This window comes from Setaria viridis, chromosome 4 (assembly GCF_005286985.2).
Source record: "Setaria viridis chromosome 4, Setaria_viridis_v4.0, whole genome shotgun sequence".
NCBI classification, from domain to species: domain Eukaryota; kingdom Viridiplantae; phylum Streptophyta; class Magnoliopsida; order Poales; family Poaceae; genus Setaria; species Setaria viridis.
Window position 1 is genome coordinate 14,941,679 of NC_048266.2, and position 27,100 is coordinate 14,968,778.

A 27,100-nucleotide genomic window follows, 5' to 3' on the forward strand; every position below is an offset into this window, starting at 1 on the left:
GTGACCTTTTCATCGCTGGTCTCGCATGGATAACAAGGTCCGGTTTTCGTGTGGTGAGAGGAGAGAAGGAGAGAGAGGGTGGGCTCCATAGACGAGAGGAGGGAGGAATTATTGAATAAATAAGTATTGCATGTGATTAGGCTAAATATGTAGTGCAAACTCAATGCTTTGTGCAACCATGGAAACTTCCAATATGGACCACCAGATCGAAAACGTGCGGGGGCCTAGGTGAACCAAACAATTCCACAGGACATTTTACAGTTTACCACTTGCATTGGCTAAACAATTTTGCTATTAGATCCCTGTGCTGCTCCAAAATGTGTCGCCAGACCGTGAAGAAGGTTGCCTCCATTCAAATCGATCTCCCAGATTTCAACATGGCATAGCCATGGCGTGCGGCTGGGAGCTCCAACATTCGATTCCTCCATCGTCGGTATTGCAGGTGTGCCTCTCCACTCGATTCTCCCTTGCTAATTTCTCATCCCAGATGTGACCTCCCTTTGATCTCTCATTTTCTCCCAATCCTTAGAGGTTCTAGGGTTTCTTATTTCGGGTTGTACGGAGTTCATCCCACCTTCCTCGTTTGTTGCTACTCTTGGAGATTCGAGGCCGTCCGCTAGTTCTGACTAAGTTGCAGTGGTATTGGTAAATAGAAATGAGGTATTGGTAAGTTTGTTAGTCTCTCCATTAGTGTATTTTATTTGGGGCCAGGGATGTCTTAGTTCTGATCAAAGCTTAACTCAGTTCTTTTTTTTTTCCTTTGCATCATATCTGCAACCTGCAACCTGCTCAGTGTCGGTTCTCTGTATAAGGATTATTCTCTACCGTCGGATTCGCTTCTGAGCTCATTCAATTGGTAATTCTCTTGCCTTAACATTTGTCATTATGGTCTTGCTAAATAGATTATTCATATGAATTTTAGAGATATAATAAATAGTTTTATGATTTTTACTTGGCAGTGAGTGTTCTTTTAGTTGAACTACTACTAAAAAACGATTTGTAGGGACGCCTCCCTTTTTTTTCGGGAGCGGGACGAAAATGTCAGCCGCCCTATTAATAGAGGGTAGGTGTTGTAGCAACTGCCTGCCCATGAGAATGCATTACAAGGGGCAGATGGCAGGCTAACCTGCCCCTAGAAATCAGCTCCATTTCCAGAGGCGGGTGGGCGCGCGAACCGCCCTTGATAATGGCCATTTCCAAGAGCGGACCAGGGGCCACCCGGTCCTGGAAATGAAGCTATTTGCGGGGGCAGACGGCCCCGGTCCGGTCCTGGAAAGGATTTCCAGGGCGGCTCGCGCGTCCACCTGTCCCTGGAAATCATACTAGCCCGGTAAACTTTGCATTCACATGGTGGGCCCCGCACCTCCTTTATCTTTCTCCCACATCTGGCCTTGTGTATTCCCATCCATCCATTCTCCTCCTCCTCTCCTCTCCCCTTCCCTCCATAGTAGCCCGGCGTCACAGTCAAGGCCCGGCCGGCCAGCTCGCCACCAGCGGTGCCCTCCCGCCAACTCGACCCCGCAGCGATCGGCGGTGTGGCGGGCCCCATGGGAGAGCGGCAACTGTTAGATTGATCTCCTCTCTAATGGGCCCAACGGCCCATTGAGCCCTTGACTCGCGCCCTGATCGGGGGCGCCCACCCTAGCATTGGGTGGTGGGCCCCTGTCACCCGCGCTATAAAAACAGAGGTGGGGGCCAGGGCGCACGGTACGAGGTTCACCACGCCGCCAGCCACCCCACCGACAAAACACTAGACCGATCACGGGGGCGCAGCAGTGCCAGGAAGCTCCGCCACCGCTACACCGGCGACACGACACATCACTGCGCGTTGCTGCCTAGCGCAGAGCTCCACCGACCGAACCACGGCACTGCGCGTCGCTGCCTAGCACAAACCTTCACCAACAGAACCTGAGATGGCCAGCGGCTCTGCCGCTTCCACCCCTAGGGGTGAAGGTACCCCATCTCTCTCTCTCTCGGTTAACACTGGAACCCCATGAACTCAATGTCAAATCCTGAATCCCAACTAGATGTGCATCTAGAGATCCTAGGTTTACTCCGAACAATAGTATCAGTCGCCTATCTAGAAGTAGATCTTAGATCGGGAAGAAGAAAAGAAAGCAAACGATGAAAAATCGAAAAGAAAAAGGAAAAGGAAAACCCTAACCCTAACCCTAGATCTAAAGAAAAGAGGGACGCAGAGAGGCTTACCTGCTGCCGTCCTCACCGCCGCACGTCCACCGACGGCGAGCGGAAAAGACCGGCCGAGCCGCGCGCTCGCCGAACAGCGCGACCACCGCGCGCGGGCGCACCACAGCGAGGTCCGCTTGACGGCGGCGCGCTCACCCTCGCGTGGACGTGCGCGCCAGCAAGGGGACTTGCGGTGGCGCTGGCCCTCCTCCACGGCCTCCATGGCTATCTCTCTGGATCTCGAGGAGGCTTGGAGGGAAAGGGGGAGGGGAAAGCAAGAAAGAAGAGAGGGGGGAGGTACCGCGGCCATGCGCCGGCGGGGCCATCCCTCAACCGCCACCGGCGGACCCCGCCGGGCATGGGAGAGATGACCCCACCGTCGCCGCTACGGTGCAAGGGCGCGGGGGGGGGGGGGAGGAGCGAATGAGTTATGGTTACAGGGGTCGCGGTCACCCGACAAATTTGTCCCGCCGATGAAAATGCACAGCCGTCTGATGCGACGAACGGACGAGATCGTCCGGGCCAGAATCAGCCCAGGTAGGAAGGGAGAGCAGGCCGTTTCGTCGGCCCAGGCCCAGGCTGCGGCTTGCCAACCGCGAGCCGGACGCCCGCGGAGCTGCGAGAGAGCGAGCGAGACGAGCTGTTTGGCAGGCCGCCTTGGTGGGCCGGCCGCATCGCGCAAAGGCCAACAGGCCGAGAGCGCCTCACGCGAGCGAGTCTAGTGTGGGAACGGGCTGTGGGCTGTTTTCGCTGCTGGGTCGGAAAGACAGAGATGCACAGTAACGTTTTGCATCTTTTATTTTTCTATTTTCAGAAGCACTTTTTTGATGAATTCTGTATAGTTTTGATCTCTATTCAAATTTGAACCAACGGGATAATTTGTCTAAGAGAATAATAAAGTCTTAGAATGGTTTTGCTTCTGAAAATAGAATTATTTTACAGTTTACGCTGCAAAAGGCTTAAAGTGTTGCTCTTTTAATTTAATTTGAACCAACGAGATAATTAAATTTGAGAGCATGATAAAGTTAATTTTTTTTCTTAAAAGAATTTATTATGATGCTGTTATTTTCTGACCAACATTGTTAATAATTGTATCATGATTTAAAAAGTTTTATGCATTTATTTCTATTCTGCCCAACAGTGATGTAGATTTAAATTGCATAAACAGTTGTATGTTTTTTTTGACCAATGTTGGAAATAAATCATGCAATTGTTGTTATGATCTCACCTCGAATTGTAACTTTCAGAAGGATTCAACTTAATGGCTTGTCTCAAAGAGATACCTACTCTGAGAGGAGAGAATCATACAGAATGGAGGAAAAAGATTGATCTTGCCTTCGTTTGTGGAGAGGTTGACTTGGTGGGCACCACACCACAGCCAAAACCTCCAGAGCCGCCAGTGAGGGCTGAAAGTGATACCGATGCTACATGGCAAGAAAAGCAGAGGGATTATGCTCCTCTAGAGTTGGCATATACTCTTAAAAATAAACAGTGGACCACTGCCAACAAAAAGTGTATGGCATTGGTAAAGAACACGATTGAGCCTGCCATTTTGGGCTCGATCACAGAGTGTGACTCCGTTGTAGAGTACCTTGACAAGATAAGGAATCAGTTCACTGGTTCCTCAAAGACATGTGCTACCCAGCTGTTTAAGTAGCTGGCTACAGAATGGTACACTGGAGGAGGAAATGGCATAAGAGAGCACATCCTGAGGATGTACAACCTGGCAGCTAAGTTGAAGCCAATGGATCTTGAGCTCAAGCCTGGGCACATTATTCATCTGGTTTTTGCTTCCCTGCCAAAAGAATTTGATACTTTTGTTGTTAACTACAACATGCAGCCAGAACAGTGGGACATGGAAAAGATGATAGCCATGTGTGTGTAGGAAGATGACAGAATCAGATCTTCACATGGTGGTTCTTTGCACCATGTGAAGGATAACAAGAAAAAGAATACACATGCTAGCTCCTCTGCAAAGTCACGTGGAAAGGCTCCCATGCAGCAACAGCATTAGCAAAAGTCCGTCACAATTGACAAAGATCAGTGCCTCTACTGCAAGAAACGGGGGTATTACAAGAAAAATTGCCCCGATTGGTTGACGTCAATAATGGCAAAAAAGGTGAGAATATTATCTCATTTGTAAATAAATCCTTGTATACACAATATTCGAAATCTACTTGGTGGAATTATTCAGGTGCAACTGTTCATGTTGCAAATTCTTTATAGGGATTCCGTTCAACGAGGACTATGCAAAGAAGCGAAAGATGCATTGAAGTCGCAAATGGAGTCCAAGCAGATGTTGAAGCTGTTGGTGATGTCTTTCTAGAGCTAGTAGATGGTTTCATGCTTCTGCTTAGAGATGTTCTTTATATTCCTTCATTACACAGAAACTTGATTAGTATTTCATGTTTGGATAAAGATGGTTATGAATGTAATTTTGGACATGGCAAGTGTGCCATTTGGTTTGATAATGCATGTGTTGGCGTCACTACCCTTCACAATGAGCTTTATTAATTATCGTTGCGTGAAAAAGTAAATTCTCTGTGTGATATGAATGTGAATGTATCCTCGTCAGAGAAAGAGACAAAGAAAAGAAAGAGAACTCATAATATATCATCAAAATTATGGCACTGTCGTTTAGGCCATATTTCGAGGGGGAGAATAGAAAGACTAGTTAAGAATGAAATTCTTCCTCAACTAGAGTTCTCATACTTAGAACAATGCGTAGATTGTATTAAAGGAAAGTACGTAAAGCAAATTAAAAAAGGCGCTAAACGTAGCACATGAGTTTTAGAGATAATGCACACTAATATTTGTGGACCATTTCCTGTGAAAAGCGTGGATGGTTATGACTCATTCATAACATTTATAGACGATTACTCCCGTTATGGTTATATTTATCCAATTAAAGAAAGATCAGAAGCGCTGGATAAATTTAAGATATTTAAAGCTGAAATTGAAAATTAGCATGACAAAAGAATTAAAATAGTAAGATCCGACCGTGGGGGGAGACATATGGTCGGCATACCCTATTTGGCCAAGTTCCTGGACCTTTTGCAAGGTTCTTACAGGAGAATGGTATAGTAGCCCAGTATTCGATGCCGGGCGAGTCTCAGCAAAATGGAGTAGCTGAAAGGCGTAACCCTACACTGATGGATATGGTGCGCAGCATGATGAGTTATTCCACCTTGCCATTAGGATTGTGGATGGAGGTATTAAAAACCGCCATTCACATTCTCAATAGAGTACCAAGTAAGTCGGTGCCCAAAACACCGTATGAACTATGGACAGGAAGAGTACCCTCACTAAACCACCTGCGTGTGTGGGGGAGCCCAGCTGAGGCCAAAGTATTTAACCCAAATATTGGGAAGCTAGATCCAAAACAGTAAGCTGCCACTTTATTGGCTATCCTGAAAGATCAAAAGGTTTTCGTTTCTACTACCCAGACAGATATACAAAATTTATAGAAACGAGAGACGCTATTTTCTTAGAGGATGAATTGATGAGGGGCAGCATGGTGGCTTGAGAGATTGATCTTGAGGAGAAGCGGGTGTGTGCACCCACTCCGATGATTCAGGAGCCATTCTTCTCACTACCTGTTGTTCCTGCACCGACAGTTCCTGAGATTGCGGTGCAAGCACCTGCTGTGATTCCACCCGTGGAAACGATGAGTGAAAATTTGGAACCTGTCCTTCAGGAGACAATTGAACCCATTGTTACACATGAGGAAGAATTGCAGTAGCCACCTCAAGATGATGTGCCACAAGCTGAGGCACAGAATGTGCCCGTAAATGAGGGGCCTAGAAGGTCTCAAAGAGTTAGAAGATCTGCTATTCCTGATGATTATAAAGTTTATAATATAGAAGAAGTTCATATGGAAGGTGATCCCATTTCATATGAAGAAGGCATGAGAAGTGCTTACTCATCAAAGTGGCTAGAGGCCATGGAAGATGAGATGAAATCGATGAGTTCCAACGAAGTTTGGGAACTTGAAGAAATTCCTAAAGGAGCCAAAACAGTAGGCTGTAAATGGGTCTACAAGACTAAACGTGACTCCAAAGGGAATATAGAAAGGTTTAAGGTGTGACTTGTGGCAAAAGGCTTTACACAAAGAGAAGGGATAGATTACAATGAGACTTTCTCTCCTGTCTCATGTAAAGATTCCTTCAGAATCATAATGGCATTAGTGGCTCATTTTGATTTAGAATTACATCAGATGGATGTAAAGATGGCATTTCTAAATGGGGATTTAGAAGAAAATGTCTATATGAAACAACCCAAGGGTTTTATCATGGAAGGCAAAGAGAATATGGGATGCCGTCTAAAGAAATCCATTTATGGATTAAAGCAAGCCTCTAGACAGTGGTATCTAAAGTTTAATGATACGATTAAGAAATTTTGGTTTAAAGAGAATATAGAGGACAATTGGGTCTATAAAAAGTTCAAAAATGGGAAATACATTTTCCTAATCCTATATGTGGATGATATCTTGCTTGCGAGCAGTGATGTCAGTCTGCTACTGGAGACAAAGAAGTTTTTGTCCTAAAACTTTGATATGAAGAACCTCGGTGAAGCATCATATATTTTGGGCATAGAAATTCACCGAGACAAAAGGAATGGGGTTTTAGGATTATCGCAAAGGGCATATTTAGAAAAGATTCTAAAGAAGTATAATATGCATGCGAGTAAAGCCACACCTACTCCCATAGTCAAGGGCGACAATTTTGGGAATTTTCAATGTCCTAGGAACCAATACGAGCTCGACCAAATGAAAGTGATTCCATATGCCTCAGCTGTTGGAAGCCTATAGTATGCTCAAGTATGTACTCACCCTGACTTAGCTTTTGTCACCGAGATACTTGGAAGATATCAAGATAATCCAGGTATAGAGCACTGGAAGATGGTGAAGAAAGCATTGCGTTACACGCAAGGCACAAAAGACCTCATGCTTACGTATAGAAGATCTGATTCCCTAGAGATAAAAGGGTATTCCGATGCAAACTTTACGGGAGACAGAGATAATAGAAATCCACGTCTAGTTACATGTTCACTCTCGCAGGAGGAGCTATTTCGTGGAGAAGCTCCAAACAGAAAGTAACTGCGTCATCTATGATGCATGCAGAGTATATAGCCTATCATGAGGCCACGAGGCAAGCGATGTGGTTAAAGAAATTTATACCCGGATTGAGAGTGGTTGATTGTATTCATAGACCACTAAAGATGTACTGCGACAATGAGCTAGCAGTATTCTATGCCCACAACAATAAATCAGGCAATGCTTCCAAAACCATTGAGATAAAGTTTTATGTTGTGAAAGACAAAATCCCCACTATAAGTCTCGAGCATATAAGAACAAAGAGTATGCTTGCGGATCTGCTTACGAAAGGCTTACCACCCAATATGTTCAGAGAACAGTTAGCCGGCATGGGTTTAAGGGAAAGCCTATGATTCCTGGATTATAAAGGGCTCAAAAGAAACATAATTGTTTCAAAATAGAGAGGTGTGTCGTAGCTGCTGATTCTATCGGCGGTTGAGCTGTGACGATGAGGCATGCTCTACACATTAATCTATGATGGAATGAATAAAAATGAAAAGTATAAAGTTAAAAGTATATGATGAGATCAAGGGGGAGAATGTTAGATTGATCTCCTCTCTAATGGGCCCAACGGCCCATTGAGCCCTTGACTCGCGCCATGATCGGGGGCGCCCACCCTAGCATTAGGTGGTGGGCCCCTGTCACCTGTGCTATAAAAATAAAGGTGGGGGCCAGGGCGCACAGTACGAGGTTCACCGCGTTGCCAGCCACCCCACCGACAAAATCCTAGATCGACCGATCATGGGGGCGCAGCAGTGACGGGAAGCTCCGCCACCACCACGCCGGCGACACGACATGGCACTGCGCGTCGCTGCCTAGTGCAGAGCTCCACTGACCGAACCACGGCACTGTGCGTCGCTGCCTAGCGCAGACCTTCACCAACAGAACTTGAGATGGCCAGCAGCTCTGCCGCTTCCACCCCTAGGGGTGAAGGTACCCCATCTCTCTCTCGGTTAACACTGAAACCCCATGAACTCAATGTCAAATCCTGAATCCCGACTAGATGTGCATCTAGAGATCCTAAGTTTACTCCTAATAGCTACGCCTCACCCGACTGGCCCAAGCTGCGCGGCCTCCCGCGGAGGCACGGTGGCCGGCAGCGCCCGGCGTCCCGCGGGGGTGCGTGGCCTCCGGGGGGCATGGCGGTCGGCGGGGCTTGGCCTCCCACGGGGGCACAGCATGGCGGGACCCATGGGAGAGCAGCGGCGTCTCCCCCGGCTGGCCCCAGCGGCGCGGCTTCCCGCGGGGGCACGGCGGCCGGCGTCGCCCGGCCTCCCGCGGTGGTGCACGGGCTCCTGGGGGTGCGGCATCCGGTGGGGCTCGGCCTCCCGCGGCGGCGCGCAGCCTCCCGCAGGGGAACAGCAGCCGGCAGGGCCCGGCCTCCCGCGGCGGTGCGGGGCCTCTCCCGGGGGGCACGGCAGCTGGCACGGAGGAGCAGTCTATAGTAGTCTACATCATTATACATGATTGCAATGGCTTCAAACTGTGACCTCACTTTGCCATATGTATTGCATGATTGTTTTGCCATCTTTGAGTTCTCCATTGGTTATGGTTGTATGCAGCAAAAAACATGCAATATAAATTGAACTGCGGAGTACTATGTTTTTTGTTTGCCATGTAGTGAGTTTAATTGCAGAATGTACTAGATCATGTTGAATAGTACTGCAAGTATAAAATATATAATGTATTATTCCCTTTTTCTTAGTTAGGATTTGCAATAGATTTTTGTTATGCACTGATACAATTTGTTGGACTTTTCGCATACCTGTTTCCTATGGCAAAAGATGTTAATTTTTCACTTATCCTTTACACATTCGTTAGTTGTTTCATCACAAAATTCTGTTCTATGTTTGTATTTTCGTAATTTTTCACATTTGTTTAGTATATATGCTATATGCTTCTATGATCCTTGAGGGTGAAGTGTGGATGGCAAGGTGATTGGATTGTAATGATGTCCACTTTGATTCGGAGTCATTTTGTCCCACCATTCTTGCCGGAGATTGTACCACACCACAAAAGTCCTTTAGTATCCCATTTTGTGTAAGTCTCATCTAACGATTACTAAGGAATCCCTGCAATATTGGCAGATGTTTTTACATCTATTGTATACTTTGCAGGGTTATCTTATACTCCAGACTCTGATGAAACCATGAAGAAAAACATTGGGATCACTTTTTATGATGTGGACTCAGCTAAGGAGTTCCATAAATGATATGCACACCATGTTGGTTTTCCAGTTCGTGTTGGGCAGTGAAATTTCGTGTTGTACAAGTGCTTCTTATGTACAAAAGAAGGTTTTCGTGATGCAAAGCAGTCTGGTAGCAAAGAGGAGTATAATAAAAGTATCACTAGATGTGGATGTGAGGTATCAAGCGCTTGTACAAGGACTAAATCGGTTGCACTTGCACTCGCTTGGTACACAGAGAAAAATCGGTTTCCAGTAGTGAGCGGACCAAGGACTATAAGTACATTGTGACAAGATTTGAACAAGACCATAAACTTGCACTCGTGACCCCTAGGAAGCAGCAATTCATAAGATCCAACGGAAAGGTTACATTGAGTGCTAGAAATACACTGTTGACATTCCATAAGCAAGCATTGGCACATCACATACATATAGGTATTGAGAATGTTGGATTCTTAAAAAGGGATTTGCAGAATTACCACAGTGCTGAGGGTAGTAATAAAGTAATCCGTGCTCAAATATTTGTTGAGAGTAGAAAGAGCCTTGAAAACTGAGGTTTTTTTTTACTTTGACTATGTTGTGGATGAGCAGGGCAGGTTGGTACATATGTTTTGGGCTGATGCAACCTGTAGGAAGAACTATGCTCACTTTGGTGATCTTGTTTCTTTTGACTCTACATACAACATTAATGAATATGGATTGATTTAATGTTTACACCATTCACAGGTGTGAATGACCACAAGAATATTGTTTTGTTTGGTGCCGCCATGTTGTCAAATGAGAAGGCTGAATTGTCTGTGTGACTGTTTCATACATTTCTGAAGGGCGTGGGAGGTGTTGCACCTAGCTGATTATTACTGATGAGGTGGCAAGCATAAAGGTTGCAATAGAACAGTTTCTTACCACAACTGTCCACATGTTGCGCATGTGGAATATTTTGATGAAAGTTCTTGACAAGGTTGGGCCGGAATTGAAAGAAGACGAGGAATTCCACAAGCTTTTAAGCTGTTGTGTTTGGTCCTCAGAAACACCAACAGAATTTGAGGATAGATGGGAACGTATTATGTCCAAGTATGGGTTGCAAGGAAATGAATGGTTCACAAAAAATTTTGAGCAGCGAAAATCATGGGTGCCAGCTTAATTATTTCAGTAGCATACCTTTGTCAAGTCAGTTGAGGACCACCTCAAGGTCGGAGAGTACAAATTCGTTCTTCTCCCGTTTAATTGGGTGGAAACTTTCTTTGGTTGAGTTTTGGCTGAGGTTTGATGGGGCACTGGAATATATAAGGAGCTAGAAATGGATAATGATACACTTCACACAATGCACAATCTGAGAACATGGGGGAAAGAGGCATGCAGTGATGTTTTCACCCATGAAGTTTACACTGATTTTCAGGCAGAGCTGATATCGGGACCAATGCCTGATTGATATAGTGGTAGAAGAGGGTGAGGTCAAAATCACTGGTATTTATTGAAGAATCCTCAAGACCAAGAGTCGTACGATATAATACATCAACCATGGTTGCAACATGCTCCTGTATGCTACTTGAAACTTATGGCATACCATGTGTCCATATCATTGTAGCTCTAAGAAGTGCCGAGTTGAATGAACTCCCAAGCTATTATTTATTAGAAAGATTTATGCAGGCCTGCAAGAAAACCCCTGTGTTTGATGCAGATGGCACCTTATTGGAGGAAAACACTAGTAACAAGACTGACCCAGAGATGCAAAAATCGCTTTTAGAGGCTTGCAACCAAATGGAAACTTGTCTTGCAAGCTAAACAATCACCTGCTGCTGTGTGTTTGTTAAGGGATCAACTATTGCAATTGGTGACAAACTTAAGGAGATGGTTCTAGAGAAAGAAACAAGCCAGGTTGAGCAGTATAAAGTTCAGGCATGTCCTTCTCTTCAACTCTTCATAATGTAGGAATTCTCTTTGATTGCATGAGCACATTACGTACGTTTGGTACAATAATATATTCACAATAGTCTTACCCTATTATTAGATATATATAAGGTTTGGACATATGGCTGTTGCAGCCACCCCATTTCTTAAAGAAGATTTGGAACGGATTTTTCACAATAAATTTTATCAAAAATTAGAAATGTGAGTATTTTATAAAATAACTAAATACGTAGTTTGCAGCGACAATTAAGCTGATAGCTGTACACGGAGCTAGCTAGCGTTGCGACCGAGATGGCGAGATCAAGCTACCAACAGCTCGCCTTCTATGAACTCGCCAGAAGATCTGATGGATCCCGCCAGTATTAGCAGGCCTAATTGATGTACACACTAACACACAAACGGAGGCAGTTGGCATTGCATACGGGACAAAAATCCCGGCATATATCGCCAGACCTGCACGATGGCAGAACACATTCGTACTCATTCGTACACCGTCGTCCTTGTCTAGCTTTCTCCGTCCCTTCTTGTAGCCATCGATGCCTCGAAACTAAAATGTTCACCACGTTAACCGATATATCAATGCCCCTCCTCCTCTCTGTACGTATACGTACTTCGCAGCACGAAGCATTATTGCCGCCATGGCTTCTTCCCCTCTGCTCCTGTGTGTCATCTTCTGCAGCTACTGCTTGGTCGCTCTTGGAGGTCGCCATGAGCGCGGCTTCGTTCTGGTTCCAACAAGCTCGTCCTCTGCGTCTGAACCAGCATGCTCATCCGTATCGCAAGGTATATACACGGGAACTGAAATACTGAACTTGGAGCAATAACTCAACTCATGCTTCGTCTTCTCCAAACTTAATATTTGAAATGCTAATTTCCAGTGACTTCTGACCCGAACCGCGCGTCCGTGCCGCTGGCGCACCGGCAAGGACCGTGCGCGCCCGCTTCGGTGGCCAGCAGCGGCAAGCCATCCTTGGCGGAGAGGCTCCGCCGAGACCGCGCCCGCAGGAGCCACATCCTCAGTAAGGCCTCCGGGCGCACGGTCACGCTGTCCGGCGCCAGCGTCAGCATCCCGACGTCCCTGGGCGCCGCCGTGGACTCGCTCGAGTACGTCGTCACGCTGGGCTTCGGCACGCCGGCCGTCCAGCAGACCGTGCTCATCGACACCGGCAGCGACCTGTCGTGGGTGCAGTGCAAGCCCTGCGACTCCACGGCGTGCTACCCGCAGAAGGACCCCCTCTTCGACCCCACCGCGTCGTCCACGTACGCGCCCGTCCCGTGCGACTCTAACGCGTGCAAGGCCCTCGCCGACGGCGGCTACAACAACGGCTGCACCAACAGGACCGGCAGCTCCCTGTGCCAGTACGGTATCGAGTACGGCAACGCAGACACCACGGTCGGGGTGTACAGCACGGAGACGCTGACGCTGAAACCAGGCGTCGCCATCAGGAACTTCAGCTTCGGCTGCGGCCTCCGCCAGCAGGGCACGTTCGACAAGTTCGACGGGCTCCTGGGGCTCGGCGGCGCGCCGGAGTCGCTCGTGTCGCAGACGGCAGGGACGTACGGCGGCGCCTTCTCGTACTGCCTCCCTCCGGGGAACACCACCACCGGGTTCCTCGCCCTCGGCGCGCCCAGCAACAACACGGCGGACTTCCTGTTTACTCCGCTGCACAGCTCGCCGGAAGGGCCAACGTTCTACGTTGTCACCATGACCGGCATCAGCGTCGGCGGGAAGAAGCTGGACATACCGCCGGCGGTGTTCTCCCGGGGCATGATCATAGACTCCGGCACCGTCATCACGGGGCTCCCGGAGACGGCATACTCGGCGCTGCGGACGGCGTTCCGGAGCGCCATGTCGGCATACCCGCTCCTGCCGCCGAAGGAAGACCTCGACACATGCTACAACTTCACCGGCTTCAGCAACGTGACGGTGCCGACGGTTTCGCTGACGTTCGACGGCGACGTGACGATCGATCTCGACGCGCCATCGGGGATTCTGCTGGATGACTGCCTCGCGTTCGTCGGAGCGGGCTCGGATGATACCGGAATCATTGGCAATGTGAACCAGCGCACGTTCGAGGTGCTCTACGATTCTGGCCGGGGACACGTCGGATTCCGGCCGGGCGCTTGCTGAAGTCTGAAGGGCAATACTTAAAAGTGAAATCACTGGAGTATGCTGATAACCCATTTTAAAAACATTTTCACGGTCATAAAAGAGTCGAAGCTGAAATAATGAAAATGTAGCAGCGAGACGATGGTACGTGCAGTAAGTGAAAAATTGAAGAACAGTTTTTTTATTGTCATAAATATACTTGGAGTCAAAATAAGGGATGAATGCTATGTCTTTTTTATCAGTGTGGTTGAAAAGTTGCATACGTTTTTTTTACTTTGTTTAACTAAAGTGGATCGGAACACCCCTTCAGCATCTCATATGCACGTTGCAAAAAGCCGAAATAAGCGTTGGAGGGTCTATTCCAAACATGTATGTGTGTGTTGGTAAGGAGTGAGGATAAGTATTGCAAGGTAGCAACTATTATATTAGTGTGTCATCAAACATATGTACGGTGCTACGTAGAACATACACAATACATTTATACAAACCATACATTGATGCATAGCTTTCAATAATGTTTTGGTAAACAGTGATTAAAAAGTAAAACCAAATTATACTAGTAGAAATCAAAGCTTCAATGACGTTTTGCGCGTGATGTTCTAAAACTTCGTAATTGAACATGCCACATCTATGACGAAATTCCCAAGTTCGTCATAGATCATCGGTGGGAGCCCTCAGCCACTACAGAATTATGACCAAAATAAAACGAGCGTCATCGTCACAAAATAGTACGCCACCAACTCTCGTATTTATGACGCCGGCAACTCATCATAGAACCGGTGGGCCACATGTGGTGGTGGGATACATAGGTCCACATGTGATGATAGAGGGTCCAACGTGTCTACGTGGCTGCCACGTGTAAAGATCAGGACCCGCCGATCCACGTGTCAGGGCCGTAGGTCAAATATGTCAACGCGGGGCCCACTGTAGAGGTGGGACCTGGCTGTCCATGCGTACGAGTGCGGGCCAGCAGGCCGACATGGCTAACACGTGTAACTGTGTGTCCCTGTTGACTGGTTCAAAAAGTCTACGTGGCTGCCACGTGTAGTGACCAGGACCTTTCCGTCCACATGTCAGGGCCGTGGGTCAAATATGTCTAACGCGGAACCCACTGTAGAGGTGGGACTCGGTTGTCCACACGTACGAGTACGGGCCCAGCTGGCCGACGTGGTTAACACGTGTAAATGTAGGTCCCTGTTGATCGGTTCAACATGTCTATGTGGCTACCACGTGTAGTGACCAGGACCCTTCCGTCCACGTGTCAGGGCTGTAGGTCAAATATGTCAACACGGGGCCCACTGGAGATGTGGGACCCTGCCGTCTACATGTACCCACTGGAGATGTGGAACCCTGCCGTCTACATGTATGAGTGTGGGCTAGCAGGCCGACGTGGCTACCACGTGTAAATGCTAGTCCGTTGGGTGGGTCGCTGTGGTCCACATGTACGCGCAGTGGGTGCAGCAGGTAGTCATGGCAGCCACGTGTAGATATGGGGCCTTCTTGCTCAGTCCAGCGTGTCCACATCGTGACCACGTGTGATGGTGGAGCTCGCAGATAATAGGGCCTCGGCCTGTTTCAAAGTCAGGCCTGAGATGAAGTTGTTGTGAAACCGGTCCAGGTTTGAGTGAGCCATCAGGATCCACTCGATCCGGCCCAGGAAGAGAAACATGCCCGCATAGAAAACAGGTCTGCCGAACGACCCTAGAAAGGGAGCAAAAATTTTGCTACCGCACGGGTTCGAACATGGGCCAAGGGTAGTGCGACAGTTGTTATCCACCACTGCACTACTCAAGTGCTTTCGCCTAACCCCGCACTAGCATTCTTTTTGAGAAAATATTCACACATGGGCACGACGCTAACTGTTTCCGTGCACGCTAATCGAGAAGACGATTGCCATCCCTGAGACGTAGTGCCGCCTTAACTTCCCGGAGAGGTCGGCGGTCGGTGGCAGTTCCAAGAGGGGTTTTCGAGAACTACTCCTCGTCGTCGTCGCTAGTTCTCACGCCAGTTCGTAGAGGGGATTACAAGAACTCTTCCTCCCGTCGTCCTTGCCATTTCCCAAAAGAGGGGTGACAGTTATGGATACCTTGGTACCCTCATGGAGGGCCCAACAAACCACTAGTGGACCGACCTGACTTGATGAAGAAGGTAGGATTTAGAGCTTCCCGTATGTGGTTGTAATTCGACTAGATTTCATCTATAGTAACCGACTAGGGGTCTCACCATGTAACCCTACCCCTCAAAGTATATAAGGGGAGGTATGGGTACCCCTAGGAGGACATCGAATCCCTCAACACAACAATAACACCTGAGCGCAGGGCGCAATACAATCCCCAAACAGGACGTAGGGTATTACGCTACACTAGCGGTCCGAACTTGTATAAATCTTTGTGTATTGCATCTTGCGTTACCATCAAGTTCATGGTCTTGTGATCCTCTCTGCCTACAAATCAATCATCAGGATACCCCTGCAATACCGGGCTATAAATTCGATAGTTGGTGCACCAGGTAGGGGTGATCGTGAGATCCTCTTGACGAGCTTGAAGGCAGTCATCGACATCATCTATTAAAAGATCAGGTGTGTCGTTCTTAATATGTCAGTATTAGATCGGTTTGATTGGTAGAAGCTAATCACGTATTAATTTTTATTTCCGATCTGTACGTGCCGCCTATTTCCGTCCGACCAAGCGCCGCCCGGCGTCACGCGTTATCAGGGACGGCCTCACGGCCACTACATGCGGAAGATGGGACAACTGCCACGGCTGCCGCCGATAGCTTCCTATCTTCACTCTGCGATCAAGCTAAGAAAAGTCGATCTACAACATGTGTACCTGAACAGGGAAATATCCCTTTTTTTATTTTCTTTCTATGTCTGATCTCAAGTGTTGTTTCGTTTGTTTGACAGAACAAGGTTTATTCTAATCTTTTATTTATCTAACGTGATGCATGCATGATCCTCCGTAGCGCCGACTTGCCGAGCACCGGAGGACGGATCCTATGGGTCAAAGTTTGTGCATGCTCGGGGTGCTCGGAGGAGGCATTAATGAGGCGGTGCCAACATCATCTTCACCAACGTTCTAGCAGCGACAACACCACCGACCACCTCGAGTGCTCCAGCCATCGCTTAATGGATCGGCTATGACAAGTCGGCAATGCCAACGCTCCAGCGACACCTCCACGCCCACACTCGGACCTGACATACTAGTCGGGACAAGTCCCGGCTCATTCACTTCATCAACAACTGTTCGCCGACCATGACGACTGAGACCACGCAGGGGCTTCTAAGCCCGGACTTTCCAACTTGACCAGAAATCAAGCTAAGTCTTGTTTTCAATTAAGTATTTTATGACTTCGGTATATTTCCATATGCCTTGATTCTTTTATGTCTCTGTGACTTTCGCCGACCACCTCGATCGCAACCCGCCTGCTTATATAGCTTGGTTCGTCCACTACACGAGCAGTTGGGGCTGTGCCCTATGCGTGCCCAGCGCACGCTCTTGCTTTTTCGCACAGTTCTGACTACTTTGAGGCTTGTTCACTCTCTTAACGGTTGCTAAAGTGCTCGGGTACCACATACCTTAATCCGTGAAGCTTGGTCCTCATGTGTCGCTTCCTGCTAAGCACACTCGAGTCTGCACTAAGCAAAACCCTAGTAGGGTCAAGTGCTTAAACGTAATAGGCTAACTACCCAGGGAAATTACATGGCCAATAGGAGCAAGACGCGCAAGAATTACTGTTATGCCAAATAAAACTCTGAGTGTTATTCGATTCTTAATTATTCTACATTATGCTACATAATGTTTTTATTGTTCTTTTACAGCTCAGAAAGTACTCGGCGTGCCTCCTGCTGCTCGGCCGACCTCTCAAGCTCGGGGGCTCGGGGTGGGAGGCGACTTGGCGTGCTTCCACGGCTTAGCCGGCTCTCAAGCTCGAGGGCTGGTCGCTATAGATGACTTGGCATGTCTCCTGCCACTCGACTAACCTCCCAGGCTTGGGGGCTTGGGGCGGGAGGCAACTTGGCGTGCCTTCTGCTGCTCAGCCGATGTTGACGGCTCTTAAGTACCAAATCTAGGCCCTCAACTCCTATATAAACACAAAAAAGACGAGCAGGAGCATTAGTGGTAGGAGTTATTACTAACAAATTCCACAACTGTTGGTGAATATTTGTATGCAAGTCCGTTAAGGGAGAAAACACACCTCAAGTTCAAGAAAACACACTCTCAACCAATCAGGAGCAAGCACACGGATTAAAGGGCACACAAACGGGAGTAAAATGACAAGATTCACCGTAAAGCACCCCGTACCCAAGTGAGGACCCACCTAGCAGCCACCTATCCAAAGGCGGTTGCAAGGGGTTGGCCGAACCCCTGTTGGGTCCGCTCGTCTCCAGTCACCACGTGTCACTAGTTATCGACCTTACAATGACGGTTGTAGAAGATTCCCTGAATATTCCCCTTAGAACCTATACATATGAGGGCAGGGGCCACATTTGAGGACAACCACCACAAGCACACATTCCAACTCCACTTCCACTCCTATCAAGAGAAGAGCTCCATAGTGAAGCTTTGCTTAGGCTAGTGCTTAGGATAGGGAGAGAGTGAGAGAGAGGGAGTAGTTCAGAGGAGTGTTGAGTTCCTCAACACTCTACTCCGACCATGTACCTCAATGGTTGCTAGCTTCCTTTTGTATATGTTAGTACGTATTCGTGGTTCTTCTATGGTTTAGTGCTTTACTTGTAAGTGAGATCAATTCTCTTTATTTGAAGTGTTGTATATCTGCCACGGGTCGAAAGACGTAGTTAGATTGCAGTAGTAATCAGTAGTGTAGACGTGGTGTCTGGGCTAAGGGTTATCCTTCGTTTGCCTTTGTAATCCTCCATGTTCGGATATAGTTTAGAGCTGTTGGCTGGCGACGCCTAACTAATTCATGGTAAGCCAGTGTCCGAAGCGAGTATCTTGATAAAGAGATCGACCTTTAACTTATCCATCACTATCCATAGAAATCCTCTCTATCTTTCACCCACTTTTGGTTGGTTGTCCTTGGATACTAGAGTCGTAGGTATACACACATGTTCCCTTGTGTGGCAGAACCACCCAAATTAATCCGGCTAAAGTGTACTCAACCTCGCCTCAAATGCGAATGGTCACTTTAATCGAATTAAAATGGTAGTCTGTCGGGTTTCACCTGATAAACCACTTGTCTCAGATCGAAACAAAGCATACTCACACAAAGGTGAGCCTAGAGATTACGATAATCTAGATAATTATTATATGTCCAAAATTCAGTTATTACAACTCAGAAGTTCAAAATGCATAAAGCTAGAGTTTCATGAGTTCAAGCAGTAGAAAATCAATGAGAGGTCTAACATCAATACAAAATACCATGGTGAAGCCTGCCATGATATCAATCACCACGTTCCTCGCCAACCGAGGACGGGTCCACTCGACCGTCCAACCCGAAGGGAGTTGGGTTGGCTAAGTCAAACTGGCTACCATTTCCTCAAAATCAACATTACCTGAAAACATAGCCACAAGCAAGGCTGAGTATACTAATACTCAACAAGACTTACTCGTCAAGTGGTATCTAATCCACCGACTCCTACACATGCAAGGCTTTTTGGCTGAGGGATTTATTTTTGCCAAAAGCGTCTAAAGTGAAACCTTACTTGGTTGGATCCCTTCCTGCCGCCACCGGCCGCTCCTTTGTCGCTCCGGGGTAACCAATGCTAGAGTCGGAGTCGGTGTTTACCTCGATGCCGACCATTCCGCTGGCCTTTTTTGCGGTGAACAGATCGAGAGGTAGGGGAAGGGGGAGGAGTAGGGCAGATGCTCATGGATATTTAAGTAATTGCCATCCATTCAAATTTTCCCTCATAATGCATTTAAGCCTAGGTTGTTGATGGGCCTTCCTAATTAGCACGCGCGCAGCGATCGATTCCCGATAGCCCCTGAACTTTCCATTTTGGGGAAGTTTTAAATCCCACAACTTTCCATTTTTGGAATAACATAACTTATACACATAACTTTGATGCATAACTCGGTATTATAACTTTTTATGAGATAATTTTTTAGCACAATTTCAATAGGGTGCAGAACTTATGTGTACAACTTCTAGGTACAATTTGTAAGAATAACTTCAAATTTTGCTTTTTAGAAAGTTGTAACCTATATGCACAATTTGTACGCATAACTTTTTTTCTAACAACAATTTAGGTGATAAATTTTGTAATACAACTTTCATGATATGCATAACTTATATGCGTAACATTTGTCATAACTTTTCAGAGAATGTTGTTAAAAAATTTATGCACATAACTTATACGTATATACAATATTTACTTGGTATAGGAAAAATAATTGAAAAGAAAAAAAAGAAAAAAAACACGGCACAACACATGGGCGGCTCCCGCGTGGGACCCACCGGCTGCTGCTTCGCGCGGCAAGAAGCGCTGCAACGCGCGTGCAGATTCAATAGCCTGGGTTGTTGACGTGTCTCGCCACATCCCACGTGAAAGGACACTTCTATCCCTACCTTATGCTTTAGACCGCCCCTGGAGCCCAACCCAAGCCAGACGCGCCTCACTGCTGCTTCTTTGCTTGCTGCCCGCCATTGCTGCTGGAATCTGCCCCTGCTCCATGCACACTACCCTCTATTGCCGCTCAGTGCACACCGCCCACCATTGCCATAGGAATCGGCCCCTGCTCAATGCACACCGCCCTTGTGTAACTCGATTTCAATTCTAATCACCAGGGGAGGTTAGCAATTGACCGAAGCGACAAGGCAACAACAGATGCTTGTGTCAGTGTATTCAAGTCAGGGATACGACAGTGGTGGTATAAGTTGAAGCAGGAAAAATATTTTGGCGTCCCTGCTAATAAGATACCCACAACCTCTCCTTTCTCCTACACGAATGATGCACAGCGGTGTAAACTTGTTGACAAGTGGTCAATTGCGCACAACAATTTAATTTCTCTTGGTGTGCTTTCAAGTATATACTTGTGATGGAGACTAACACATACATCTCTTGCAGGCAATTTCTGATTAGAACAAGCAACCGGGCTAGAGTCCGGTGGCCTCAAGCAACAAGATCTCGTTGCTATGTTGCACAATTACATTCATATGTAAGTGTCAACTGTCTTCTAATGTAACCTTTTCGTTCGTTTGCTTTCTTCAATGAGTACATACGCGCCTCACTTGCACTTGAGTTTGCCTCTCATAGCAAGTGCCATTCTTTAATCAGTTCTTTCTGCTTGATTGTCTATCTCTCATCTACATTCGATCAATAAAACAAAGTATTAGGTTCTAGTGTTTATCAGTTCTTTCTGCTTGTTTGTCATGATTTTGCTGCTTGTCTGACCACCATTTTGGTACATCAGTTCAAGAACAAGAACAAAGATGTAGAACCCACTGAAGTTAATGAGGATGATCCCCAAGAACAAGTTGATGAAGCTGATGAGGAAGTTGATGCAGTGGAAGCCTGCAAGGTCTGCCATACCAGCTGCAAGAAGGGTATGAGTGACGCGGCAAGAGAAGCAGTTGTAAGTCCATGTACATGCTTATTTGATTTTCTAGGAATTAGCTAATTTGCTGGACGTTTAGAATTTTAATTTCTATTGGTTGCTATGCTCAACAAGTCAGTACCAGCATTGAATCTGTAAGTGGTCATTTCACCTGCATCCATATAATACACATGTTTTCCTACAATTATGTTCACTTCATTAGGTTTCTCATTATATATGCAGCTTCACGATCTACAGCCAAACATATAAAGTTGAGTGTTTTGTTACATCAGACACTTTCATAAATGATAATATGCCATTAACTTACATAATTCATAAACCATTTATCAAATCTTGCTTCCAGACTTTTGTCCTTGTTTCTCCAACACTTCTTTGTACATGCTGCATCATATAGTTTTAACATTCATGGCTGCCCGTGTCTTTCAGTGGTGTGTTATATTAACACTATTTAGTAGCAGTTATCCAATCTGCCTTTGTTCCCAATTTGTTTAATATAATCCATTTTTTTACTGTAACCAGTATACTAATAGTTCATCTTTGCATTTTATAGGCGTCAATGGAAACTATGCGGGCAGAACCTGTTGCTGATGGGTAGCCACCATTGCCTAGTGCTGATGTGGTTTCCAAAGTCCTCTCGCAGAACAGCTCTAACACTACTTTCTTGAGGAATGCTGGTATACCCACAAGATCTTCCAAGTCTCAGTCAGCTAGTGAAGAAGCGCTTCATCAAGAACTTTCTTCTAAAAAATAAGGTTCAGCTGTTCTACATCAACAAGTGGAAGAACTAAAGAAGAAGACTGAAGTGGCAGAGGAAGCGCTAGCAAGAACTCAAAGATAGTACGAGGAGCTCAAGAAGCAACAGGATGAGAGCAATATCATCCTTATGAAGATCTTGAACCTGAACACCCCTGGTACCTCTTCTCAGCCCTAATCCTACGTGTGAGGAACTGTTGTTAGTAGTACTTGGTATTCCGTCGTGACCTTCCACACTTATCTCGTACTTAACTGAGTTAAATAATTATGGTGGTGTCATGAACTTATTTGGTTGTAACATTTCTGTGAACTCTGCTATATCATTTGGTGATTTGTGATGAAATGGTTCTGTATGAATGTGGACATGTATGGTATGGACATGTGTAACTTCTAGAAATGGACACATGGTGATCCGAAATGGACACATGGTCTAATAAGAAACTGACATGTGTACTAATCAGGAATTGACACATGGGCAAAACATGGAAGAACACATGCCATAAATAGAAATGGAAACGTGGACTGATAAGAAATTGACACGTGGACCTCTAAGAAACTTCCACACGGAATAGTAAAAAAATGACACATGGACCTTTAAGAAACTTACATGCGGAACAGTCGAAAAATGGCACGTGGACCAATAGGAAAATGACATGTGGACACACCAAGAAAGGACACATGGACAAGCGGGAAAATGACACGTGGACTCATAGAGTCAAAGAAGTTTGGAAACAACCAATGTTTGAATGGCTGTAGTAGATGTTGTGATCTTTTTAATTTTCTTTATAACCTTTTTTTATCTTAATTAGTACTTGATTTGTACCTGTCTCTATTTTAATATATATAATCAGCAGGGGTAAAACCCTCCTGTTTCCTAAAAAAATGACATGTGGACAAACGGGAAGATGACACGTGGACACGTAAGAAAATGACATGTGGGCCGATTGAAAAGATGACAGGTGTTGATACGAGACAGAGACATGTGGGTGCTTAGAATAATGACACATGGACTTGCATTGTCTCGACATGTGGCCTTATGGTAGCTAGCCATGTGGTGATCATCTTTGTGACACGTGCTGCCACCACTAGATTTTAGGGCTAATGTCACAAAAATCTTTGCAACTACACCAAATTAGTTGCATTAGATGGGTGTTAATGCAACTATTCTATAATTTGGTTGCAAAACATTGATGCTTTCGCCACCATCAGAATCCTGGTTGCGAATAGATGATCTTTTTGCAACAGTTAGGTTTCGGTTGTCATAAAGTTTGTTTTCATTGCAATATGAAAGTGTTATTACCGCCAAATTTAGAGTCATTGCGATTGGTAACCAATATTGCCACGAATGTTTTGTGTTGCAATACATGTGGCTATATTGCAACCAAATACATAAGTGGTTACAAGAAAGAAGATACTATTGTCACCAAAGGTTTATGTTGGTAACGATGGTTTAGTTTATTGCAATACATGTGGCTATATTGCAACCAAATACTAAGTGGTTGCATGAAAAAAGATGCTATTGCCACAAAATATTTCTGTTGACATTTGGTGGTTTAGTTGGTTGCAATAAATCAGTGTTTTGCCACACAATTTATTCCGTGGGCTTTACATTATGTGTGGACCCACATAATCAGCGCCTAGGCCCAGGTAGGGAAAATAGAGGAGTCCTGGTCTGACTCTTTTGTTCACAAGATCCATCTCATATTGGTGGCTCCATCATCACTCCTCGTGCGAGGCAGGAGCAGGCGTTCGCGCCATAGTCTCCAGTAATTGCACCTGGACATCCTCCAGGAAAAGCAGCTGGACATTGTCTCCTAGAACTACATCTGATCAATTTCAGCTTGAAAAGAGAGGGAAGGGACAATAACAAAAGGGTCGGCAGGAGATTAGGGAATTTGGAGGTGAGGTGGAAGAAGAGGTATAGATCAAGTGATATCTCTAATTTTTGTTAGACCTTGTAAATTAGAGGAAGAACCATATTGATGCATAGGACTTTTTAAGTTTTCTTTAGGATCAAGATTTGCAATATTAGTCATCGTGATTTAGGAGATATGGCGTGTGTTTGGTGACTGCAGATTTCTATCAATATTCAGAAAAACTTTGATATAATTTCTTTATCTCTTTTGGAGTAATTGATGACCCTTTTTGCCTAGTAGAATTTGAGTTATCGTTGGTGCAAGTTTAAATTAGGAAGTAAATAATATCTTCTTCTAATCTAGCTGTATTTGTGTGCATTGTGTCAAAAAAAGTTGAGGCATTTTCTTTGTTGTATATGCAGGCAATTGATCACTTTGTGCGTCACTTTGATTGAAAATATTGTGAAGCATGTCGTCATGTGAGGATAGGTCTTGGATTGCACCACAACATGCAGAAGAGTGGCAGAAAGGATTTAAGAAATTTATAGATACTACATTTGCAGGCACATCTAAAGGAGAAGCAGCACCTTGTCCATGTAAGAGATGCCATGGAATGTCCTACAGACAAATTAAAGAAGTTAGAGCTCATCTGCTTTTTGGAGGGTTTTCTTATAGTTTCATCCAAGGGGAAGGAGAAGAAAAGGATTCATTTGAGGGCATAAGTGAAGGGGTTGACAATGATGATGCAACAGGTGACGATGGTTCTATGAGGGATCTAGTTTCCTCACTAATTAGTGGTGCAATACATGGAGACATCATGGGTAGTGAAATAGAACAGCCAAATGAAAGTGCTAAGAAATTCTTTAAATTATTAATAGAGGTGCAGAGGGAACTTTATCCAGGTTGCAAGGAGGCTACTAAGGTATCTTTCATTGTCAAGCTATTTTAGATTAAGTGCATGTTTGCTATTAGTAACAGTACATTAGAGGCCATTCTTCAGTTGTTCTCGTTTGTGCTCCCTGAAAGTGTGTTGACGTCGGATTTTGACATGTATTAGGGTCGGCGTCAAGAAAAGAAGAAAGTGGCCGATGCAGTTAAATAGGAGGCTGTGGCTAGGGAAATCGGTCGATAAGGCTACAGTGTTTCGGCCGATTAGCTAATGAAGTCAATGGAGACTGGCCGATCGGAAGCCAGAGCAGCTCGGTCGACATGGGCTTAAATGGGCCAAGGCGGTAATAAGATGAAGACAGAGTTGGCCCATGGAAGATTAATTAGTGTTCGACTCCGATGTGAGTTGTATCCATATGTAAATATTTGTTATTTTGAATTAGAGATAAAATCGTAGTCGGTTAGGAAATCAGTTGTAACAGGGTATAAATAGGTGCCTTGTAAGGCTTGTAAAACAACCCAACAATCATCAATACAAATCTACTTTTTCACGCAACTTTAGTTTCAAGTCGGTGACTTCGCCAAATCCTTTTCTTTTCCCGAGTTCGTGCAAGTTGGTAAGGTTGCATCAACATGACCTCCAGCCAATTTGTAAGTTTTGCGTATCCAGTAATATCTAAGCTTTAACTTCGGGCGCATCGCTGTTGTTTCGTTTAGATTTATTCATTAGTTATCAATATTTACTAGAATTATAGGTTTTACCTGTTATTTTAGTTTTTATCACAAGTTATCTAGCTTGAGGCACGAACTCTCGGCTATATCAATATTCTGTTTATTATCATACAGTCGATTAGATCTATTTCAAGTGTTATCCCTATAGCGTTGTTTAGGTTACTCTAGTAGTTTCTTTTACAACTACCACGTGGTTATTGGCTGTTTCATAGCCGGTCATCTTTACACTAAATCGGCCAATTCGCTGCTACGTCTTTTGGAATAGATCGGAACTTCAGCCGATCGAACCTTTGGAATTTGATATCTTTTCTTCCTTGTCAATCAACAGATCAGATTGACTGGCACGCCGCATGAACCGCACCACGGCGATAACCCGAATAGGAGCTAAGCAGATTCTCCCGGGTCGTGTGTTCAACGTAGGAGCCAGAGTCGTCATCCGATTTTTGGCGTCAACACACTTTTGGCATGCCCAGTAGGACCGAAGCAAGATCCAACATGTCGAAGGCTGCTGAAATCTCGAAAGACAACATCATTGAAGTCACCGAGGCAGATCTCAAGGACGACCAGAGGGATGAGATGGCAAAGGCTATGGAAGAATTCAAGAAGGCATGCCTGCAATCCTACAGTCGTACCAGAAGCGGGGAACCCGTCAAGAAGACCGCCTTTCCGACTCCTCGCAAGATCACCATCGCTGAAGACTCGGGGAAGATGTCCGAGATGATCCAGCAGTCTGTTTATCAGGCTATGATTGATCAGTCCAAGATGATGACCCACACGGTCTACAACGCCGTCATAAGCTCTATGGACAATGGTGCGGCGCAGGGGTATCAAAGACCAGGTTACGCCCCTCCTATCAACACACCGGTCAGAAGCTTTTCGGCGGCACCCAGCATGTTCCAATCGGCTCCTCATCCGATGCAGATACAAAGCGGGGGGTACAACACCAAATTGCCCCTAGGTTATAGCGGTGCACCACCTTTTCAGTCGCAAGTAACATTTCACCCTGCACCCGTCCCTTCCGTGCAACCATCATTGATGATGTCGCAGTGGGGAACGGCAGGAATACCTGCCGATCTGGATCCATCCACTGGTTACGGGGTGCCTCCAGGAGCTCACGTCCCAAAATCTCCGGTACAGACGTCATTTCCATCGGCTTCTCTGCCGACAGTCCTGCAATATCAACAGACTGCTCTGGAAATCGACAGGGGGCAGGCATTCCAAATCCCCTCAGAACTGCGGCGCCAATGGTATAGTGTGACGAAGCAGCATATGCGTTACGACACGTTGATCCTACCTGCCTACGACCTATTGTTGTTCCCGCATCGGTACAAGGTTCCCGACTTCACTAAATTCTCAAGCCAAGATGACACGTCTACAGTGGAGCACGTCAATAGATTCATCATCTAGTGCGGAGAAGCTGCTGCACAAGACGCTCTGAGGGTACAGTTATTCTCATCGTCCCTGTTCGGAACCGGAAACGTTTGGCTTCGATACATCTAAGGCTGATAAAATCTTTGACTTACTGCTACAAGAAGGACAAATCAAGCTTTCACCCTACCACACAATCCCATCGGCCGAACAACTTAAGAAGATGAAGTACTGTAAATGGCACAATGCCACATCTCACAACACCAATGAGTGCAATGTCTTCCGTCAACAGATACAGTCGGCCTTTGAGCAAGGGAGACTTAAATTCGAGGTCCCCACAAAGCCAGCAAAGCCGATGAAGATTGACCAGCATCCCTTCCTAGCCAACATGGTCGACATTAGCGGAAAGAATGAGCTCCAAACCAAGGTGCTGATGTCAGAATTGGCCAGAAGAAATGGGGCTGTGGACCCCAAGAATCAGGTCTCGGCCGGTGATGT

General features: G+C 46.0%; 1 protein-coding gene and 1 pseudogene across 1 annotated transcript; both read left to right on the top strand.

Annotated features, from left to right (window-relative positions):
* The first annotated feature begins 8,421 nt into the window (after positions 1-8,421).
* LOC140222586 (protein FAR1-RELATED SEQUENCE 5-like) lies at positions 8,422-10,896 on the top strand (annotated as a pseudogene).
* Positions 10,897-12,013: 1,117 nt separating this feature from the next.
* Positions 12,014-13,506, top strand: LOC117853473 (aspartyl protease family protein At5g10770). The gene is made up of 2 exons (XM_034735824.2): positions 12,014-12,158; positions 12,254-13,506. The coding sequence occupies exons 1-2, from the start codon at positions 12,014-12,016 to the stop codon at positions 13,504-13,506; spliced, it is 1,398 nt and encodes a 465-aa protein (XP_034591715.2).
* Positions 13,507-27,100: the final 13,594 nt, after the last annotated feature.

What these genes read in the sequence shown, in the direction of transcription:
- LOC117853473 (XM_034735824.2), top strand. Translation starts at nt 12,014, where the DNA reads ATGGCTTCTTCCCCTCTGCTCCTGTGTGTCATCTTCTGCAGCTACTGC. An exon ending in ATGCTCATCCGTATCGCAAG is followed by an intron (nt 12,159 to 12,253) that starts GTATATACACGG and finishes GCTAATTTCCAG; the next exon opens with TGACTTCTGACCCGAACCGC.